At 38.4% G+C, this 24,125-nt stretch overlaps 1 protein-coding gene across 3 annotated transcripts in view; it reads right to left on the minus strand.

Moving 5' to 3' along the window:
- Positions 1 to 12,708: 12,708 nt before the first annotated feature.
- The window catches only part of MCTP1 (multiple C2 and transmembrane domain containing 1), a 158,991-nt gene continuing 147,574 nt past the window's right edge, over positions 12,709 to 24,125 (minus strand). For 2 of the 3 annotated variants that reach the window (XM_044446291.1, XM_044446289.1), the window contains exons 13-16: positions 18,256 to 18,365; positions 17,720 to 17,829; positions 14,325 to 14,422; positions 12,709 to 13,095 (exon numbers count right to left, since the gene is read on the minus strand). In XM_044446291.1, the coding sequence (XP_044302226.1) occupies positions 13,024 to 13,095; positions 14,325 to 14,422; positions 17,720 to 17,829; positions 18,256 to 18,365 (390 nt within the window). In that variant the 3' untranslated portion in view covers positions 12,709 to 13,023. Of the gene's footprint in view, positions 13,096 to 14,324; positions 14,423 to 17,719; positions 17,830 to 18,255; positions 18,366 to 24,125 lie in introns of those variants that run through there. The other variant, XM_044446288.1, reaches the window with a different exon arrangement.

Below are 24,125 nucleotides of genomic sequence, written 5' to 3' on the forward strand. Positions count from 1 at the left end.
TTAGAGTAAAATAAATAATTGTATGAAAAATACTTTGTGTGGTAAGCTATTCCTTCCAATGGAATTCAAGCATGTGAGTTTCTTTAAAAGAGATGCATTCCTAAAATTATTTTTAATAACGCCACATCATGGGTTCACAGATCTTCATTTTGCTTACTTGTTTGGATGCTAATCATTTTAAAAATGCAATCACTTCTAATATTACCAGATGTTGTATCTATTTTATGCCCAGCTACACCATGGGGCTTTGGTCTTTTTCCAGAGCAAGAAGGTAAAGGAAACAAGTCCACATCTCCCCCAATGTAATTCATTGCTGTTGGATGCCAAGGATTTCTTAGAAATTTTGGTCTGCAAAATATTAGTTTAATACCAGAACTACTACATTTATAAAATGATTTTATTTGATAGGCTTATGAAAGTTACCTTGGAACAAAACCAGGTCTAGTAACAATACAGTGTTTAAAAGTAATGGCTTTCTCATACTTCTAGTCTTCAAGGCTTTCTAATATTTTACCTAAGGGGCAAGACTAAAGAAAGCTACTTCAACACCAACACAATTGTTCTTAAATTGTTTTTACAGTAAGGTGGAATGCCAGTGAGAAGGAGAATCATTCCATGGCCTGGCAATCTCTTCTTTAATCATTATATAGTATCATTTATATACATGGTGCTTTGCTATGAACAGATTTTATATGTACCTGCCCCAGAGGGGATGCAGGCTAAAGATAGATGGGGAAAAAGAGAAGTGGAAGGAGGAGTGGAGAATCATGGCATGTATAGGCCATGGATGAGAAGCACAACTGACCAATGAACACGGGAGCTAGGCCTTCTGGAAGCAGTAGTCAAAAACAGCTGAAGGACACCCAGTTACTGAATCCTGCAATAGTATGGTGGGATCAGTATAGTTCCAAATGGTGAGTTTTAAGGAGGAGTGAAAAGGAAGGTTCATGCAGAGGCAGTTGCAAACAGAAAGGGCAGAGTAGTTTTGAAAGAGGGAAGACCTTGGGATAACCGGAGTGGTAGATGGAGGGATGTGATGGGATTAAGAGATGAGCAATTATGTTATGAATGGTTTTGAGAATTTGTGAAGAAATTGGAGGTAGATAGGAAGGCAGAGGAGGAGGAGCATGACATGGCCAGAATAGTGAGTGGAATAATATTCAGGTGAGGTGTTCTGAAGCAAAATACCTCAAATGCTAGACGGGTGGGTGGGGAGAGAGATTAGAAGTAAGTTAAGCTATTGCAAGAAATACATCCAATCCTGCATGCAGAGTTGTAGATTACTGTAGTGACCCTGTAGTACCACTTGAAGAGGATGATGAATTGATTTCACTGCATTTCTGAGACTACCCTTGCAAGCAAAATGTGATGGCAGCTGTTTTCACCCAGCTTGAGTCCCCATCCCTCATGCCTGACACGATCCAAAAAGTGGTTTTCCCAGAATCTGAGAGCCCCACTCCATTAAGCACAACAGCTTTGTCATTTGTTATTAGATAAAAAATTGAATTCAGTGTGTTTGTAGTAAGCAAGTTGTTTGCTAATGTTCAAACACAGATGATGATATTATATAAACTTGTTAAATACTTAAATGCCAAAGCTACCCCTCAGATCAATATTTTCAGCCCAAATTCCCATATTTTCCCATTAAGATTATTACTCTGTACACTTTTTGCCCTTAAAACTACAAGGTGTACTTGAGACAGAAAACTGTTAAAATGAGGAATGTTTAAACGGCTTATAGTTTTTGAGAATTTTAGCAGTTTTCACAGCTACTCATTCTAATTAGTATAACCTTTAATGCCATTTAAATGCTTCTAGCTGTTAAAGCATTCTTTTGTCAAGTACTTTGCAAACAGAAAAAGGAAGAAAGAAATCACAACTGCATCTATGTAACTTAATCATGAAGGATTAGGTTTGAAATAGCAAGGATGTTTATAGGAAAAGGTTTTCTCAGACAAAAGTGGTCTGTATTCTTCCAGGTGGCAAAGACTTGCTCTATCAGTGGAAAGAAACCAGTGGATCCAGTCCATCTAGTGTTTCCTAGTATAGCCTTCCCCAAGGAAGTAGCCTCCAGATCTGTTGAATCACAAGTCCCAGTATCCCCCAGCCATGCTAGGAGATGTAGTCCAATACATCTGGAAGCCACCGGATTGAGGGAAACTTCCAGCCCCAAGGCTGAAACTTCTCATTTCTCTGCATAATTCCCGGTAATCTAATAAACTGAATCTACAGAAAAGCATTTTAGTGGTTGCATATAGTATCAGAAAGAGAACTTTGTTAAGTTGCGAGACCTACAGCTAAATACTTTCAACTCAGTATGGAAATTAATCCCCTCACCCTGCTTCCTGGTCCCTATTAATGGCCAGTCACAGTCAATTGCAAAATTGGCAAAATTCCTCGGTCTAGATGGTAGCACCACCTTACCCTCTCTCACCACTCACACCACATCCTTCCGGTCAACAGTCTGCTGCCTCATCCCTTCTCTCCAGTCTGAGCAGCTGCCCATTCCGTAACACCATGACAAACACTCAGGATCTGTCCAGGACACTGCTGCTGCCACCTATGATATATAGCCACCATCTTACCCTTCATAGTTGGGCCATTTGGTCCATCAAGTTGTTTGCAGTCATAGCAGCAAGAGACACCACAGCATGCCCATTATCAGGGTTTCGGGTGGGGATGATTTACAGGATTACAAATTAGCTGCATAAAGAGGCAATACAAGACCATCACCAGAGTATCACATGAAAGTCCAGAATTACACTACTAAGATAAGGTGCTATTTAACTCTCACTGTGGAGCTCCATCCTTACACACACACACACACACACACACACACACACACACACACACACACACAAGTTGCCAGTGTGCCCAGAGGTAGGAATTACAGCAGGTCTCCATTAAGTAGTACACCAGATCAGGAGCTTTGCACAAATTCTCATTGTCAGAAATAATTCTTATGTCTCAATGCCGTTTTTGGCAATGCAGATTGCAGGTGCAGGGCACCAATTCTGGCCGGGACTGCAGTAGGGCAAAGCACACCGACCAACTGCACAAGGGTCCCAGTCCAGACTGACTAATTGTGATAACCAAACCCTACATTCCAGGCAAAAGCTACCCTGCTAAAGTACCGCATTGTTTTACTGCCAAATATACAGAGATGTCTCTGTTACTTTAGGGCTGGGACTGAGAGCTCAGCGAGTGATGCTTTCGTAAATGCCCTAGGTGATTGTTTTCTTAACTGCAATGGAGAAATCCAAGCTCTAACAACAGTGCAGGAGAGAGCCCTGCAGTCAATCCTAGGGGTGCTACTACCCCATGCTCTAGCTGAAACTTTTTCACTGCCAGGACATTCCAGACAAATTCATTTTGTACTGTTTCATTCGTTGATCCAAACAGAATGCTTAACTAGAAGAGAGGCAGTACCTAATCATCAGATTAAATGTGTATAAAACCTTCCAAACATTTAATTTCACCATACATGAAATCAACATGAGTTTAAAAACACCTCAAGCACTGAACATTTTACTGCACTAACGTCTTTTTTAACTATCTAAAGATGCACAGGATTGTGCCTTAAGAGACATAAACAACTGATTTCTTTCCAATGTTTCCTTCGAACAGTGCAAGAATGATCTAAACCTGCAAAGGGAAAAGGTGATAAAATCCCGACATGAGAATCTGGACTGTATTTAGAAATCGAAATACTATTTTGATTTATCAATAATAATAATAACAACAACAACAACAACAACAACAATGGTGTCATGGTGGTGGTGGTTCTAGTCCAGAAATCAACTTCTTTTTCTGGGCTGGGTACGTTTTGGGTCAGACTCACTTCTAGATGACACCAATGCCTAGAATTAGACCTTTGGCTTGATCTCACAGTTTTTAGTTATTTATAAATATCCTCTAACATCACTTGCTGAGAACTTTGTTGCAAAATTTCTTGTTCAAGTTATTGATGTATGAACATTCTCTTCAAAGATCCTTGGAGAACATGCTTACTACATGGACTAAAACCAAGATCAGATTATACATATTCTCCATTGCTTCTTGGAAACTATGCAGATTTCCCACATAATGTATAAAATACTGCTGAGAGATGCACAGGCATCAAAGACTGTTGAAGACTATAAATGTTGACTAGAGATGTACATATGCCCAGAGAATGTACAAAATGCAGCTGAGTTACCAGGTTTGTTGAGTGCACTCACCTTTCCCAAGATCAGGACTATGCACAATGGCTCCAGCATGTTCCAAATACAGTGAAAATATGCACATTCCCACAGGCCATTGGAAATTAACCATGAGGGCTAGAGAACATGCACAATTTGCTCTACATTAACAGTTTATGTGCCCAGCTAGTTCTTATGCACATTGGCCATTTAACTTATAGCAGCGCCAACAGATACACTACGATTTGTTTGCTCAGGAAGTGATAATACTAACACATTTGTGGTAGGAGAAAATGTGTACTCATCTGATGTGCAACACCTAATGAAATAACTAATGATGCAATATATCTAATCCAATAACTTGCTCTGGTTAGAAATTTCCTAATTTATCTCTCGTACATTCCTGAATTCAAGTAAAAGCAGGAAGTGAAGATTAAGGGAGTGGATATTATAAATGCTCACAGATGAGCATTTGCACAGCACGAAGAAGCAAGCGTCCAGGACAGACAACCCAGTTTTCCCAATAACCTCCTCGGCTTGCACTGTGTCCTCAAGGTTTCTTTCCTCAGCACCTTTCAAAGGAGGGCAATTAATTCCACCAGATTCAGGGATGAATCTGATATGTTGAAATACGACTTCCAACACTTGCCAGCCAACGCTACAAGCTGTAGTCCAGGACACCTACAGGGCTCCAAGTTGTAGAAAGATGCTCTGCAGCATTTACGATACACACTGACATGAAACAGTCATGTTCCTGTACAAAACACACACACACACACACACACACACACACACACACACACACCACTTGGTATAATAGAACCAGGAGCACGAACTACATGTAGCTCAAGCACCCAGAATTCCAGCCTGTTTCCTGAGGCATGTACTGTCCTAAATATCACAGTGGGAACGCTAACCTGTTACGTTTCAGAATGTACACTAACATCAGACTTCTATGTCAATTAATACCAATTAAAATATATTATTTACTAAAGAGTTTTGAAATTGTGGAAAATAAAACCGTTCTGTTCAGAAAAATGAATCCACTAATATCTTTTTTGCTTTATTCTGTTTTATTTATTTAAACAGTACTTTAATTGAATTGAAGTTCCCTTTGTGGTTGGAAACACCTGCTTGTTACCCAGGATGAATCACTTCATAGTGCTGTTACCACTGCTTTCTAAGTCAATACCTCAGCTGAAAGTTCTTGCTTAAAGGAACAAGTGCTTATCAGAATCTTTAAACCAAGCTGTGTTGAAAGCATTATTTTCAAGTTTTAATTATTAGTGACTTCTGTGACCATGCTGAGTTCCACATTCATCCATACAGTAGCTTATATTTTCCACTTCAGAGTTAGGCTGTGTTAAAGAAACAACTCTGATCCTTATGGGCTTTTTATAATGAGGGCTCATTGCATTATCTGAAATGTCCTAAAATTCCTCTGTTATGTGCTAAACTATCCTAGAAGAATAAATGTGATGTGTCAGTTTGATGTGGTCAGCCAGTCATTAATTTAAGCCTTTACAAAGCAGACCTTCTCTCTGTGTGGGATATGCTATCTATAATGGCTCTTAAACTGCTAAAGATGGAACATTTTTTTTTCATATGGATACCATGTGGATTGATGATAACGTAACATATCTTCTCTATCAACCCCTTATGATTTTAGGAGTGTTCATGGAACATGAAGAATTGCTTGTTCCCTGATGTGCCTTTTCATGCTTAACACAAAAAGAAGGGAGGGAACTGATAAGATTAAATGACTGAGTACACTTATCAAAGGCTCTGCCGCGGATGTATTTATAGGGAGTTCACTCCTGTTATTAAATTAAGATTTTTTTATCCTTGGCAAATCCAAGAAAAGGCTTTTGAAAATACGTGGTATTGAACCAGTAGCAGAAGTAGGTCCAGGAAACAAGCTTCTGAAATATTACTAATGTGTTTGCCCATAGCAAGTTCCAGCCACTAATAAAGTGGCTGGTTTACCATCCTTTCAAAGACAGGATAGTATGATGCTTCCTAAATCCATAATGAAGGAGGGGAAATTATATCCCAAAAGCAGCTTTATAACCAGGTGGGTTGGAATCATTTTATTCTATTAATTTTTCATCATTAACAAGGGTTAAGGGAGATGAACAGCATGCAGCAAGATTTAAGTTAGTTGGGACTTCTTATTCTAAGTATGCAGTGCTGTCAAAGGCTTAGAAAATTAGTTATTTTCTTTGTCTTTTTAATCTAGGCAGCTTTTCAGTTTCTCTCAAGCAGACTATAATTTTGCCCATTGCACAGAAGAAGCTACATGCATACATCTACACATCTTTCCCAACTGGGTGCCTTCCTGATGTGTTGAACTGCAAGTCCCATCATTCCCAGCCAGCAGTAGTTAGGGAATGATCCAAGTTGCAGTGCAACACAACAAAAGAGCATGTGGATAAGAGATGAGTGACTCAGAGGATGAAAACGGTGAGCCTTTCAACAATCATAAATACTAAAAGCAAACAAAATCTATGGATAATATGCTAGCAATTCTGTGTTGGTGACAGAGAGTTTACGTATAGGAATGTAATCTACAGCCAATACAGATAGCCATTTATTTCATATAATGCTACTACTTGCTACATAAACTGGTTATTAGCATGGTAACTGGCCAGTTGGTGGAGATTTACTATATTTACTTGCTTCCCTACATTCCCAATTAGAAACAATGTGTGGTAGCATTAGGTTGAATCCAGGGCATACTTCAGATAAAAAGGTCCTTTCCCATTTGTGGAAGGCTTTTCATTTATTAATTTTATTCACTGATAGAACATGGATTCTTCTTTCTATGTCCCCCTGCTCTGGAAGTTTGGGATACTCTGTGTTAGAGCAGATTGGGAAGTGTCACAAAGGGCTTCAGTGTAAGGAGAAAGTCAACCTCCTCATTGCTTATCATCTGCAGTAGCATTCTGAGAGGAGCTCAGGAGATATTATCATCTCTTGTGATTCATCCAATACTTTTGACTTTCTTGCTGAATGTCCTGGGACATTCCTGGATTTGGGCATGAAATTTTAATCATCTTTTACATTTTAATAGAAAGATGATGGAATGAAGCACAACAGTTACATGTTGATTCTATAAGAAAATGTTAGCTTTATCTGTTTCTTCAATATGTGGAGCATGAACATCTCACTAATATTGGGCAACATGTTGCATACAAATGTAATATTCAAAACCAAATTTGGCAGATCTACTGGCTAAGGTAAGTAGTGGCAGAAATGTGAACATTTACACTTAACATGTATCACCGACAACATATTCCTTTATTCCATTCTGGTTTTAAAGCCATTCTGTCCCAGTGAATGCAACATATTCCTTCAACCAAAGCACAGTTCATGTACACATTTACAGTTACAAAAAGCCAATGGGTTAAATCCAATGTCATATTAGTAGAAGTCTGCTAATACAATGGGAATTCTTTTGCATTATATCCCTTTGCTTCACTCAAATATCTGTTCTGGGCATATGGGGCTACCAAGACCACCCTCTCCTGGTTCTAATGATGGAAGTCATTCCATAAACCCACTAGCTGACTCTAAGCCTCCGTTCGCTGCCCCTCACAACCAGTACATACTAACTTATCTTACAGGGTTGCCATAAGAAGTTAGGTTCCATCTTTGAACATCTAAAAGCATTACTCAAAAGTTTACTGTCAATGTAATCATTAAAACAATTAGTGAATTCAACAATTCTGAAAGTGCTCCAGTTTTGCAAGTATTCTAAAACAACTGAAAATGGTGTGAAGGCATCCACAAAAAGCCTCCCTCTGCCAGCTTGCACACCAACTAACCTACCTTTGACTTGAAGAAAGACAACAGCGGGCACTCCCAAGGCTTCTACAGAGCCAGTGCTCTTGCCAAGGACTGGAATGGCCAGTTCATGAATCCCTAGTGGAAAGGTTGTGCCTAGTTAGCCTCTTGACAGGGATTCTGGAAATGATTTTCAAGTCTACCATAAAGTCAGGTTGCTTACCTGTAACTATCATTCTTCATGTAGTCATCCGTGCATTCACTCATGTGAGCTCTGCAGCTGCATGGAGCCTGTTGTGGAGAAGGTTTATTAGCTACAACTGTTTTGGCAGGAACCCCTTCCCCACCCTGGCATTAATGAGAAAATACAGGAGTTCCCAGCTTTTCCCTCAGTTCACACGAGACTGCCCAGGTGGCCTCAAGACCAAGGGAAATAAAGAATTGACCTTGAGGATGAAGGAAGGCTCTGGATGCAACACTACCTTGTCTCTACAAGGTATGGGGGATAAACCCATAGGGAACACAATTTGCTGAATTGTCAAGCAAACATAATTGCCACCAAGAGAACCACCTTCCATGATAGGCAGGCAGAAGTTGACTGCAGCCATGGGTCAAATGGTTTTCTCTGTGGGAAGACTGATAGGCTCCAGGTCAGTGTTAGTGACCAGACAAGCAGAGCAATGTTCTTTAATCCTCAGAGGAACCACTTGTAAAATAGATGCGAGAAAACTAATGAGCCTTGGATACTGTCATGAAAGGAAGAAATTGCCACCAGGTAAACATGGCTGGATGAAGTCTTTTGGTCCTGCTGGAACAACGTTTTAAGGTACAGGAGAGCTCACTCAACCATGTATAGAGGTGGATCAAAACCTTTCATGGTTAAAAAGGAAGAAAAGCCCCTTTCCTCCCATACCATAGTCTGCTCCAGCATTTTTACGGGGTTACCATTGGAAGGGAGCAGGGAAGTCCATCTTTGCCAACCCCATTGCTCACTCTTTCATCTAGATCTAATCCAATAATCCCATATATTAAAATCATAATTATTAATGGCACTTCCAGAGAAATGAACATATTCTTCACTCAGCAAGTTTTGAAATGTACACTTTAAAAAGGACTTTTAAATCTGAGAATGCTTCAAGTTTCTTTTGCCTCTCTCCATGAATTTAAAATTGTGTACAGCAATGTTGTTCTACTACAAAGCAACTTTATGTGGTTTTGAAAGCAAATGCCTTTTTAAAAATGCCTGAGGTGAGATATCAAAATAAGGACACTAACAGGTGTAGATGCTCACTCTAGAATTAATTTGATCACAAGAACCATCTTGAAACACTTGAAGCTTGAGGCATGGTTATTCCCCAAAGAAGTTTTTGTTCCAAAGCAAAATGGCAACAGCCTGAAGACAAGTAACAGATAGAAAATATTGTGGAAAAATTGGTATTAATTAGTCATCTCATGCAAACTCTCTTGTAAGGATTCTAACTTGAAAATTAGTGGCAGCACTAGAAAAATATGTGGGGGTGTGGGGAAGCAAAGAATGTTTTCAGGCAGAAAACTAAGAGTTTTTATTCATTCAGCAGCTAAACTCCTGCTGTGATTGTCTGCCTGGTGCTACACAGATAATTACTCGGCATGGAAGATGCATTTGGCATGCTTATAATCCACATCTGGATTCCAAATGGGTCCAATTCCCTGACTGTACTTTTGTAAGTTCTCTCTTCCAGTATCTTATAAGGGTCTTGTGGCAGCAAAAAGGAAGGCCTCCCCTGCTATCTCCCATTTACTCTGGCTCATGCTGTGGCCTTCATCTAGATCTAAGGTGCCTGTATGTTTGGAGCACCATCTAAAGTTCTGATCAACACCTCTCTAAAAACATATCATAGAGTTGGGAAAAATGAAGAGAAGGTAACCAAACTGATTCTATGATTGCAGCACCTTCCTTGAAACAGAACTTTAGTGTATTAGAACCAGGGGTGGTGGTTAAACTAGGACAAAATAGCTTAGAAGGAGGGACATGACTAAAATCTATAAAAATACACATAGTATGGAGAAACTGGAATTATTTTTTCCTAGTGAATTGATGGACAGTAGATTAAAGAACAGTAAAAAAGGAAGTACTTCTCCACAACCTACATTTTATTGATTGAATTCACTTCCACAAGATACAGTGTCACCAATTAGTCTAGACTACTTATAAATGGGATTAGAGAAAGGGTCTGTTCACATGATCATAAAGCAATACATGCTGCTCACATGCCAGGAGGAATATGCATAATTACCTCCACCAGTGGAGCTTGCTGTATCATGTGAAGCTAACATGTTGCTATGGTTAAAAGTTACCCCAGAACCCTACAATGAGTTCTAAATAGCCTTCTACTAAAGTTGAAGAAGCATGCAATGGGAAACAGAACACTGGACTAGATGGTTCAGTGGCCACTACTGGATAAATGTACTACTTACTTACATGGAAGGAAAGTTAGAGGGTGTCATGAACCTTCCCTTCTTTCCTTCTGTTTATCAAATTCAAGCCAAACCCTTTGAAGTGCAATTCTATAAACATAACAGACTACAGAACACTATGAACTCTAAATAGCCGTCTACTAAAGTTGAAGAAGCAATTGCACATATAAAGAGTTGAATTCAAACTGAAAATGCCCCCTGTCCCTCCTTCAGGGTGGCTCCTGCTGCCTGAGGGCAGAAGGCAGGACCACCAGATTAGCCCTGTGCTTGCCCAATCACTTCCTGAATGTGCCTTGCATCTGCTTCCCCTCCTACCCTGAAAAGCCTTCTGCCCTTTCCAAAGCAGGCAGATTCTCATGCTCTGCCTGAGAAACTTCACCAGGTAACCTTGAATCAGTGAACTCCTGCTCTCCACCTTGCTCCTCCGCCTTTTCAGAATGAGACGAATCTATCTGAGCAGTACGTAATGAGCAAGAGACAGGCCCACTCTCTACAAAGGGCAGCAATTATGAGTACACCGTTTTTATATAGGGAAATAGCACTATTGTTTGTAACTGCTTGTCCAATCCAAAATCAAGCATGGCGATGTTTGCCCATACAGTTGGTAGAGGGCAAAGAAACCAGAGAGGGTTTTTACAGCTTTGCTGTCTCTCCCAAATATCCTGTGAAAAAATGTACACTGTACATTTATTCTGTAACACTTCACACAGTAAAGGTACTATTGTTTCTCATATGAGTTTAATGGCATTAATAAGTTAGGTGAGCATTTTGTACAGGAAAAATGCCCACTGTATAATAGTATTAGTTGAACAAATCCAAGAAATTGGTTTTGTATATTATGCAACAAGTTTTCACAGTGAACAAAATATTCCAGACCCCACCCCCCAAAGAAAATCCACATCTATATCTTGATAGGTTTACTTCATTAATGGCATATTGTTCATCAGTAATAAAACAAACAGACAGGACCTGCATACAAGTGCATATTAAATAAGTCACAATCACCTGGCTACACAACCAGAACATATTCAGGTCATGTCTTCCCTGCCCTTACAGAACTTTTGGCATTCTTTCAAGCATGTGGTATAAATAGGCAAGATCAAAATATGTCTTTTGTAAGAAACAGCAACAGATTTCCAAGATAAAAATAATTTTCAAAATCAGCTTTCATGAGAAAAGCAGTTTAAGAATACCTTTACGCATAAATTAATGTATATACATTATACTGTGCATATACTGCTTAATAATCTCTCTCTGAAAAAAAAAGTATTATTTTAACAGTAGTGCAATAGAACTTCATAATCAACCACAACTCAAGACAGAATGTCAGGTATAAAGGGCATGGCATCTCTCCTCCCCACCTGAGTCCCCGCCCTCCAGGAGCGTAGATGTGTTAGTCTTTACTTGGTCCCTTCATATCCCACTGTACATTTTCGGTAAGGAATATATAATAAGGTCCTTAGGTGTATAGACGCTAGTCAAGATCACTATAGGTTACAGCTTTTGTATATATCCCTAGCTACTTATTATGCAATGGCAATGTTTTGAAATGTAAACCATATTTCCATATCTGCCACAATATATAAAATGGTTTTCATATAACAGGGCACTTAAATATCCAAAGGACTCATTACCTAATTAAAAAGAAAAATAAAACAGGTATATAAATTCTGCCCACACTGTATTTTCATTTGCCGTAGCAAAAGATAAGATGTCATGCTGAAAAGCTTTTTAAAATGACCATTCAATTAGGATGCAAACCTAAAAATTAGTAATTCTTTATGTGCACAAAAGGTGTTGATAACTTGACACCTGAAGCAAATATGGTTTTAATCAGATAGTATTTGTCTTACAGCTAAACTATATGCAAGTTGTTCATTAGGCCAGTAAGTATGTACAAATCAAGATTAGTGGCAATATAAAAAGTTAGATATGCAATCAGTTAGAAACCTGGCAGTAGTTTAGATACAGGTATATTTCAAAGTCTTGTTGTGGAATGATAAAAGTGTAAGAATTTCTTTAAATCTTTGGAGACAGTCAGTAAGACATTTATATTTCTTGCTTTCAAGCAAAACTTGGTCTGTTTTTAAAGTTTGGTTATTTCCAACAGGGTCTAAACCACAGAATTATTTTTTGATAAAATGTATGAATAAGTTTCTTTGCTTTGTAATTTTGGTAAAATGAAAAACCAAACCAAATGAGTATCTTTTTGAATAAAATGCTGGGTTTAACATAAATCTCCATTTAGCTTTTTAAAATTAACCAGAGCATGAATTAAAACTTAATTTAACACATCTTTTTCTTTTCTAGTCCTATGTGTCTCTCACTTACCATTTCATTTTCATGCTACAAATGGACTCTTTCATCTAACAAAGCTTCGGCACAAGCTAGGTTTGAACATTGCTTTCAACTGCTTTCTGTACAACTGACACTGTATTTTCACAAATAAATCCCTGTATACAGTATTTACACTTTTTCCTATTATGATTAAAAGGAAAAATAAATAAAGCTGTGAGAGAGGAAATGCTCCTTAGGTCTTGGGCTTTGTGTCTTATTTTCTCCTCAAACAGATGCCAGTCTCTCCAGCACATGGAATTGGCTAGCCAGGATTGTTTTTCTTCCTTTTACTTGGACTGTGGGTAGAGTCTTGTTTCAGTTCTTGGTACTGCACCTGTTTAAACACAAAGTTCAGAGAAAAATTTCAACTCACAACTAGAAGAGGTTTTTGAAAAATCCATTTATGCAAAGGAGCAAGAAATTATTATTTGGGAAAACAAAGTCATACTACTCCTTCAAATTATACGAGTTCTTCATCTGCAGAGCAAAAACTCTAATGGATTGTCAGGTCAAGGTGAAGGAGGAAGACCTACACAAGAAAATCATGTCAGAAAAGAATACATGTGGTGATAGAAACATCAATGAAATCTTTTCCCACAGGGCATATCTTCAAAAATGAACACTAACTTCTCTAAAAGGATGAGCACAGATTCCTTATAAAGGCATCCTCAAAATAAGGGAGCCAACCTTGTCGAGGACAAGTATTCACATGTCTGGAGTATCCAGGTGTTTTTCCACCCATAACCATTGAGTGCACATGCAAATTTAGATGGACATCAAATTGATTTTTATTTTTTTATTTTTTTTTGCAAAAAGAGTTCTCTCCCACCCCCCTCACACACACACTCATATACATGTGCATGCAGACACTGCAACAAATCTGATTTATGTGTGGACTACGTAGAAATTAAAATTTCCTCATAATGCAAAAAATTGTTAAAGAACAACAAAACAAACTGGCAGTCACAGTCTCACATGTCTGTTTCACAATTAAGATAGGCTGTGAAATATAATTTGTCCTGGCTTACATATTGGTGCCTTCTACTTTCCATCAGCTCATATTCCGGGTTGCGGCCTCTGGACACACATACCTGAAGACATGGGCCCTTAGTACTATGCAAACTTACATGACTCTACTGTTGCCAAAATGGCTGCGATAAAAACATGGGTTTGGCATGCCACATAATTTTTTTACTTTCTCCTCTGATCCCTGCGCTGTATCAAAATATACTTTCAAAAGAACTAACTCATAAGTATTTTGCCAAGTGACTTGAAGAGATGCTTTCTAACAAACATAAAGCTATTTGATATGTGGAACTATATAGGCAGCTCTTTGGATCCTAGACTCTCTCTTCCGCCTTGCATTCTTGAAATGCAGAGATTAATCCAAACGGCAGTATGTCAGAGTAATACAAAGGAATTTTTCAAACACACCCACGTTTTTGTGTTGCGAAGAAGCATTTTAAATATGTAATACTTGAAAACACATTTTAAAATTAGCCATAAAATAAACACTGCCTGGAAATAGTAAAGAATGAGTTAAAATCAAAAACATATACACACCGCTTGCACATCTGAAGGAACTCTGGAAAGAAAATCGAGTAGTTCATTGTTATCAATTGCATATGGACTTCGAAGCTTCTTTGTAAATTTATTGATACCTGCATAAAATGATAATTCATGTTTAAAAAATTCTGGTTATAATATCAGTGTATCTATATTCCTCTAACAGGCAGGGCTGGTTGTAAACTCATTCTTGACAAGAGTACCTTTTATTCTCACTTCAGTTAATTTCCCCCACCCCTCTCCAACATAGGGGATTTTGATTCTGTCTCTAAAGTATAGAAACTTCAATTAATTCAAAATAGAGCAACTATGCTAAGCCTGGATGATACAATCATGTGATACTGTTTTGGATCAAGGTAGTACAGAAATATCCTTAGAATCAGAATTTATGTGCTAAAAGAGAGAGGAGTTACCAAATTCAGAAAAGCTGCTAATCTAATCTTTATATTCTGCTAGCCTATTTGTATCACTGCAACATGGCAGAAGTGTATCAGTTAATGCAAAAGGTTGTTAAGTTGCCCTTATAAAGTCGTGGTTTTTGCCAAGTGCTCTCAGATGCATGTTTGGTGACTTAATAATCATCCAATTGAGCAACTCAAATCCTTTAAGTATCTGGGAATTGTCTTTCATGCTACAGGTAACTGCTAATCTCATGCCGATCATGCACAAAAAACTGTGTCAGCTTTACAAACGTTTTATTTCTCTAAAAGTGCACAATATATACCCGCAGCAATTAAAGTCTTCTCAGCTAAGATTCGAGCCCAGCTCCTGTTTGGAGCCCATTTGGGACCCTACAGGTCTTTTCTTCCCTTGGAAAAAGTTCAGTCTAAGCTCCTAAATCTAAGCTCCTAAGGACTATCTTCCAAGCACCGTGCTGTGCCTCAAACACGGTCCTACAATGTGAATCTGGCCTTCTTAAAATTGAAACTTTGGCCTGGATTCACATCTTTTCTTACTGGCTCAAGCTCCTCTTTTTTCCAGTTGGCTTGGCCCCTCTAATAATGACAGACAGCTTTCAGAGCTCATGGAGCCAGGCAATACAGGCCAAACTGCTATTATACAGGTATTCATGGCCAGCTATCTCCTTGATGGGCTATGAATGGGCGATAGCAGAACTTAAACAGCAGGCCATTGATCTAGAGCTACGAACAAATTATACAGTTTTATCCAGAAATACCTACCTGAACCATTCCACACATCTTTTCCAACCAGCTAGATATCTCAGCAGCATAACTATCCCCAAATTTAGAAGGGTTTTATCTCCAGCCAGATTCAATGCCCTCCCAACAGCTATTACTGAAGGGAGATATGAAAAAACACCCCTTGAATAGAGACCGTGCCCATGTGGAGGAGAAATAATTGAATCACTGCAGCACGTTATTCTTTACTGCCCTCTCTATACAGGTACTCACCAGGAAGTGTTATCCCCACTCCTTTCTAAATATCTCAGTTACTCCAATTCTTTTTACTTTAAGTTGCTTCTATCTGATGAATCCAATTTTATCTCCTTGACTACAGCCAAATATTGTTTGGTGGTTTGCACAGTGCGCAGTAAATTAACCCTAAATGTTGTTAGGTTCTACCAGAATGCTTTTACTTTATTTTTTTAATTACTGTAATTTTATCAGCATTGTATCTTTCTTATTTTTAACTAACTTGTCATTTTGTGTTTTATTTATTGGCCGGTCATGACTGAATAAAGGATAGATAGATAGACAGACTGACTGACTGACTGACTGACTGACTGACTGACTGACTGACTGACTGCCCTTATAGGCCTTCTATGATTTTTAATGACCAACACCATGCCATAACTGCATCACTCCTTGATATAGTATGTTAGGCCTTGAAGGTGCGAACATATATTTCCTGATTATTTGAAGCTAGGTTCTTGGTATCTATTTTAGACAAGTTAATAAAGCCTGTATATTAACAAAAACATTGCTTGTGTCTACTGCTAGAGCCGGTCTTTTCATTAGGCAAAGTGAGGCAGTTGCCTTGGGTAGATACTGAAGGTTGGTAAATAATGGCAAGGTCTCAGAGAGATCTCGATTGATGATCCTCCCCTGTGCTCTGCGAGCCACACTGTAGCCCTCCAGAAGATACAGTCCCATCAACATTGTTAAAGCAAGTTTCAAATACTGGTTTGAACTTTTATCTATGTGGAATATATGCTACCAACTTCAACTTAACCTCAGAGCAGTGGTTTTCAACCACTGGTCTGAGGACTGGCGCTGGTCCGCAAGAGATTTCCTGCTGGTCCATGGGGAGGCTGCATCCCATTCGTTGTGGACTGGCATCACCTCTTCCTTGGTTGGTATCGCTATTGCAGGGGGTTCACCAGTGCTGCTGGGAAGGGCAGGGAGGGGAGAGACAGCTCCGTGGGAGCCAGCTGGGAGCCACGCTGCCCTGATTTTGGTATTTTGTTCTTTTATTGACTTTTTTGTTCCTTGCTTTTTGGTTGTCTTAGAGAACCTTTTATTTATTTATTTATTTTGGTATTGCGTTTGGGAACTAATACAAAGAATACTGTAGTATGTGTATGGTGCTTTTTTGTTTCTGCCGCAGCAGTCCCCAAGGTGGTTTTTCTGTTTTTGCCAGTCCCCAGCTGTGGAAACGTTGAAAACCATGCCTTAGGGGAACAAAACATTTTGGACCAGCCTTGAGATCATTTTCTACTACTCAATTTTGCAAGTATAGTATTCACTAACTTCTCTAAACTAGTAGGAAGAGGCCATTCTATCCAGAGGTTGTGCTTACAAAAAACATTTATTCATTTCTGTAGTCTGAGAGATATCTTATGAGAGAGATTTTGGATTCAAGTACAGTAAAAATAGAAAATACACTTATGTGCACTTTTACAACTTTGGGTTTAAAAATTAGATCAACAATTAAAAAAATAAAATAAAAACAGTATAGGGGAGCTCTTAGCTACTGAAGCAATATTCATGCATATTTTTCTTGATCATTTAAAAGGTGACCCCTCATTGCTAGTTTATATAAATTGCCTTTATATTTTTGTTTGATAAAGGGCTAAAAAAGCATATTGTCCTAAGCATGCTATAAAGATTGAAATGCTGCTGTTTTTATATAAGTGGTGACAATAAATCACAGTAATATCTAGACAAAGCTACAGTTTGATATATGAGGAATCCTCATGGATACAAGTTGATAGTATGATGAAGTTTAAAATGCCAGACAAGAAAAATACATTGTGCAGGTGGATCTAAATCTTTACACAGTTGTGATTTCTAACTAACCTGTCTGTTTCCATCATGTAGTAGCTTCATGATCATAAATACAGAAAAGTACAGACAGTATAACTCATTCCTTAGCTACAGCTTGCTCTATGTTGTGCAGACAACTTGGAGGGGGGGGAAGGCTTTACTTACCCCAGACAAGGACAATGTATCTCAGTGGAATGAAATACAGGATGACTGTGAACACAGAGAGGGCAACAATGCCCAGCCAGCTTAAGAATGGAACAGTCCAGTTGAATGTACTGAAAGAAAAATTAACAGAAGGCATACGTATAACAACTTCACAGAAAATAATGAGTAAAAGAAATACACCAGCCAGGTAGAATAAAGACCTATACGTGTGGAAAAATAGCCTTCGGTGAGAGAAACAAAGTATCTATGAATGTATGCTTATAAAGTACAATATAAACCCACTCCCTACAAAGTGAGCAGTGGTTATCTTAATGGGTTCTTAACAGCAAATATATTTTTTTCCTTCAGAAATATATTGGTATTTCTGATCTGCCCTCATGAAAAGAACAGCACATTTATGTCAGAAACTGCATAATCAGTGTGATGGGATTTTTGTAGTGCATCTATCATAATCCCAAACATGCAACTTTTTTCAGTTGACAGGGGAAACACACACACATCTGAGAGCAATGGAGCATGGGTGTGCCAACACTCACTTCTTTATCCTTTCTCCAAAGGAAGCCACTTCATCAAGGATGTTCTGGACACTGACACAGACTTCCTGGATGGCATAAAGCTTGTTCATAAAGCCTTTCTTTTCACTGTCCTAAAGGATATGAGAAGAGGACAAATAAGCAGTCACAGGGAGGCTTTGCTGGTCATCTTGGAATTATTCAAGTTTCCCTTAGAAATGTGGAAGTTACAATTACAGTACATTTTAAGAGAAAATGCACACACATTAAAAAAATAAGTTCTTTCCCTGTGTTTTGAACTGAATGCCAGGAAGGTATATAAAGGAGTACACAGTATGGACTTCCTTCATTTTCACTGCATTAATTTCTTATATGTTCAATAATTCAGCAGCTTGGGTGATGATGATGATGATGATGATGATGATGATGATGATGGTGATATTATGCTGAGAATGGCCATTTAACGTCCTGGCTACTTTGATAAGAGGTAAGAATCAGTATATTACTTACATTTCTGAAATGGCCTTTTTGTTGCTACAGTGCTTTGGCAAAGGCTCTGTGCTTTCCACTGCTGATTTATAAAGGAATGGTACTTTGTTATTAATTATGGGGGAGTAGAAGCATACATTTTTGAGATAATTAACAGTAGGTATGCAAAGGCTTGAAGCAAGCTACATGTCAAACCATGTGGTCTGCTGTGATGTTAAACTAACAAACTATGGTTTGCAAATGGCTAACAAACTGGAAAATGGAACCATGTTTTGGGACATGTTTGCAAGCTGCAAAGTATGGGGCAGATTTGTTAGGCATTGGGGAACATTTTGGGACAAACTGGGCTTTAAAGGAGAGACGGACTCTGCTTGAAACAAAAGGAAACCAGTCTGCTGGCACATGACATAAAAAGTGGCAGATCAGCTTTTAAATGGAATTCAGGGGAAAGCCAACACGAACTAGTTCAGGTTAAATCAACCCTAAAGGATGAAGAGGAAAAAGTCTCTAATTGCCCAAATGTAGGAGGAGAGGAAATAAGCTTTTGGCAAGACATGATAATCACTCAGTGAGGCCTAAGTGCCAAACAATAAGTTGCATGCATCTGAAGATGGACACTGGGTTTAGATATTTCTGGGCAAATGCCAGAAACTTCAGAGCCAAAATAGGAGAGCTGAAATGCCTGGTTTTAAAGGAGTGGCTAGACTTAGTGGGCATTACAGAAACCTGGTGGAATGGAGAGAACTAATGGGGTATGTTCATCTTTGGGAATAACCTGTATGAGAAGTACAAGGAAGGGTGCAGTCATGTTGCTCTGTGCATCAAAGAGGACACAGAATCCAACAGATTCCTCAACAGAAGCACTGCGGGTAACAATGCTGGCTCCAAAACTAACTTAAGTTATAGGAATATGCTATCATCCTTCAGACCAGAATGCTCAGGGTGATCTTGAGCAGAAGAATAAAATCAGGGAGGCCTCAAACAAAGGTAATACTGAAATAACGGGTGACGTTAACATTGACTTTGTAAATGTATGTTCCAGTTCTGACAAACAGGATAAATTTCTTGATGTCCTAAATTACTGCCCTAAAACAGATGGTCATGGAACCAACCAGTGGGGAAGCAATCCTCCATTTAATCCTAACTGGAGCAGCCCAGAATATATAATGGTTTATAAATGTTGTTGAACCAGTTGGAAACAGAGCGCTATCAGATTTAATATATATTTAGGTGGAATGCTGGTGAAAAGGTCCAACACAGTCATGTTTGACTTCAAACAAGGGAATTTCTCTAAAGGAACAGACTGGTAAAAAAGAAGTTGAAGAAGGGAGCCAAGAGGGTTAAATCCCTGCAACATGCCTGGAGATTACTCAAAACCACTACAATAGGGGCACAGAGAGTAGTCATACCACAAGATATAGAAGGTAGCATGAAATCCAAGAAGTCACCAGCATCATTAATGAGTAAAGAGAGAGAGAATTGAGCTTCTTTCAAGGGAGGTACAAGTGGACAATAAGAGAAGCATAACATCAAGGCCAACAATAAAAGTATAGAACACCTATCTGATCTTGAACTTAACCAGGAAGGGAGTGTGAGGAATTAGAGTGAACGGTAGTGACAAAAGATGAAATTCTAAGCACTACAGACAAACTGAAAATTAATAAATCATTGGCTCCTGATGGTATTCATCCTAGAGTTCCTAAAGAGCTCCAATACAAAATTGGCAATGTCCTTACAGAAATATATAATATGTTCCTAAGATCAGCCTCTGTACCAGAGGACTGGTGAATGGTCAATTAACACCAATTTTTAAAAAGGGATCCAGGAATTCTAGGCGATAAAGACTGGTTAGCCCAATGTATTTTTTGGTAAATTGGTTCAAAGCATTATTAATGATAAAATCATTAAGCACACAGAGGGACAAGCTCTTCTGAAAAAGAATCAATATGGCTTATGCAAAGGTAAGTCCTGTCTCACTAACCTATTAGAATTCATAGAATCACAGAATAGTGGAGTTGGAAGGGGCCAAGAAGGCCATTCGGTCCAACCCCTGCTGTTGCAGGTCACCAATTTACATCATCCCGCTCAGATGACGGTCCCTAATAGTGTGAATAAGGATGTGGACAGGGATGATAAAGCAGACATTGTTTACTCGGACTTTCAAGTAACACAGTCCCTTATCAATGGGTCCTGAGCAAACTCAGCATTCATGGAATAAGAAGGGGAGGGGTTCTTGTATGGATCTGTAACCAGTAAGAGATCAAAAAGCAGAGCAGGAATAAATGGCAATTTCTCTAAATGAAGGGATGTAAAGAGTGGGGTTCTACAGGGTTCTGCATTAGAACCAATGCTTTTCAACCTGTTCATTAATGATCTGGAATTAGGAGTAAGCAGTGAAGTGGCCAGGTTTGCTGATGACATTAAACTATTTAGGGCGGTTAAAACCAAAATGGATCCAAAGGGATCTCATCAAGCTGGGAGAACAGGCATCGAAATAGCAAATGCAACTCAATGTAAGCAAGTGTAAAGTAATGCATGTTGGGGCAAAAAAGTATTGGCTGATGGGATCTGAGCTAGCAGTGACTGATGAAGAAAGGGATCTTGATTACGATGGTAGCCAGATAGATGGAAATACCAACTTAGTGTAGAGCTGCTGTGAAAAAGGCAAATACCAGATTGTGCAAAATTGGGAAAAGAATTGAAAATAAAACTGCATACTGTCCTACAAATCTTTGGTGCAATCAGACTTTGACTACTATGCACAGTTCTGAATACATTACCTGAAAAGGGACATTATTGATTTGGAAAAGTGTGGAGAAAGGCAACTAAAATGATAGAGCTGGAGCAACTCCCCTATGAAGAATGGTTACAACAACTGGGATTGTTTCATTTGGGGGGGGGGAGCAAGTAAGGGAGACAAGGCAGAGGTGTATAAAATTGTGCGTGGTGCAGAGAAAGTGGAGAGGGAGAATTTTTCCCCTCCTTTTTCCGTGTTTCCCCAAAAATACGACCTATCTCAAAAACAAGACCTAGTACTATTTTTGGTACTTGCTAAAATATAAGACCTACCCCGAAAATAAAACCTAGCTGTGTTTATTCCCAGGGCCTTTTTAAACTTTATTTTTTAACTTAACTTTAACTTAATGCACTGTGTGGAGGAAACATGCTTATGCAGCTCTGCTCCTTCTGCTCCCTGAGGAGGGAGCAGAGCCAGATAAGCCGATGCTTGCTCTATAGCACTGGTTCCTGTCACAGGCGGAGTGATACCAAATGCACCAAATGTACATGTATTCATGCTGTTGTACATGAATAAGTGTGGATTGTTGTACACATTAAAAAATAATAAAAAAAATACGACCTACCCCAAAAATAAGACCTAGAGTGTTTTTGTGAGCCAAAAAAAAAAATAAAATAAGACAGTGTCTTATTTTCGAGGAAACATGGTAATTAGAATCTGAGGTCATCCCATGAAACTGATTGGTGAAAGGTTCAGGGCAAATAAAGTACAATTCCCTAAAAATAAGCTGCAGTTTAAGATCAGACTGTGAGAGTATTAAAAAAAACAACAACAACAACAACAACCTTAAGTACTATACCATTGTCTTACTTATTATTTACTGTATTTTCAATCCACCTAATAAATCAGCCTTGTCTAGGTAGATTATGAACAGTTAAAAAACTAAAATGCTATAAAACATTTAAAAATAAAATCCTATACAAATATTTAAAAGAATAAAATACTTCCCTCACTGATACAAGCTCAAAAAGTGCTAGTGGAGTTCCATTGACTCTTTCTATTGTAGACACATAATGGGGAAATGGTCCTGCAAGAATAATGTGCAATCATGATGCACACCTGTGTAATTGGTTGTGTAAACATGGTTGCACAAATATAACTTTTCTTCTTGCATATTCAGAACCTAGTTTCCACTAGCACAATATTATTTGCAGTAGCAAATGACCGTTGGCTACTGTCTGAAATTGTAATAAAAATAAAGTTGGCTTCTTTTCTGTGAATTTCTGTTCTTTAGAAATTGAGTTGGGAGAGAGATCCTTTAAGCATTTAAGCATTCAAATATATTCCATGATACTGGCTGAGAACAACATTTATTCTGAAGACCTTAAAAGCTTAGCTACAAAAGACAGATTATGCATAAATCAGCAATTGTGACATGCTTATATATTAGTAATGATTAAGTACATAGTTAAAAGTCATACATTTCAAGAAATGGCAATACTGTTTGTTTGTTTTAAAACAACATCTGTGATATAAGTCAATTGATCACCCTAGTTTACCCATGAGTTTAAGAGTGTTGCTCCCTATGAAAATACAAGCTGAGCAAGCATATTCTTAATGAATTCTTCCATTTGGATAACATACATCAAACTATATGGCATAACTAGGATTTCCAATGTTTATTTTACAGAAACAAAAATCATTCACATATACTACTTATAATATATAAGGCTGCATAATTCTAGAGTTGTAGACTTAGTTGTATAGGACTTTATTTAAATCATATTCCTGCTGCAGCATTCTTTCCAGCAAATTTGACCATATAAGAGAACCATGAAACTATCATTCTGTTCAATAATTACTAAGTAAACAATAATCCACCCTCAAGTCAAAACTGCTTTCTGTTCTTACTTATGCCTCTTCAGTTTAGATTCCCAGATCTAAGCATATCTTGATTCATCATCAAATCTTGTGTGGAAAGAATGCTATCAGAATAACAAAAACCATACCCCCATTCTTATATCTCTAGAGCTCAATACAGATTTTCTTTGGGAGATCCTGAAGCTATTTTTCTTTACAAATATTTTAACAAGACCAACTTGTACCTTCTTGAATGCACATCTGTTCTACATTTTCTCCCTTAATGGGAAGGGCCACTATACCTTCTCCAGTCCAATTGTACACTCCGCTTTGGAGCTTAAAGGAAGTTTGTTGACATATTCTGAGGCAAGCATAGACAAAACAGTGTAGGGAAGAGGAGGCAGCCAGAAGGATAAGGATTCAGGTTGTGCTTAAACTAATTCCACATGCCCCATGAACCATTAGCTGTTTTTTATTTCCTGTTCCAAAGATTTGTAGAGAAAATTACTGGCCTAGAGAAAAGCTACACTTCTTTCCTAGTAAGGTGGTGTGCTAGCAAATAGAACACATGAGCCACCTTCAGTGAACTAAAGTCCTTAATCATCCATTTTTCAAATACTACTGGTATTTCCTGTCCAAACAAAGATGGGCTGTAACTGGAATCAATCTTATCCTCTGTAAAGCTACAAGTGCCAACTTTCTGGAAGTAATTGTCTTCTAAGTTCTGGGTAAAAGTGCAAACAACAGTTTTACAGCTATTTAATTTCTATTGCATGTTTGTGTGTGGTAAGTTTAACAAAAACGAGAT

The sequence above is a fragment of the Varanus komodoensis genome, unplaced genomic scaffold, assembly GCF_004798865.1.
Source record: "Varanus komodoensis strain SLA01 unplaced genomic scaffold, ASM479886v1 scaffold5, whole genome shotgun sequence".
Taxonomy (NCBI): Eukaryota; Metazoa; Chordata; class Lepidosauria; order Squamata; family Varanidae; genus Varanus; species Varanus komodoensis.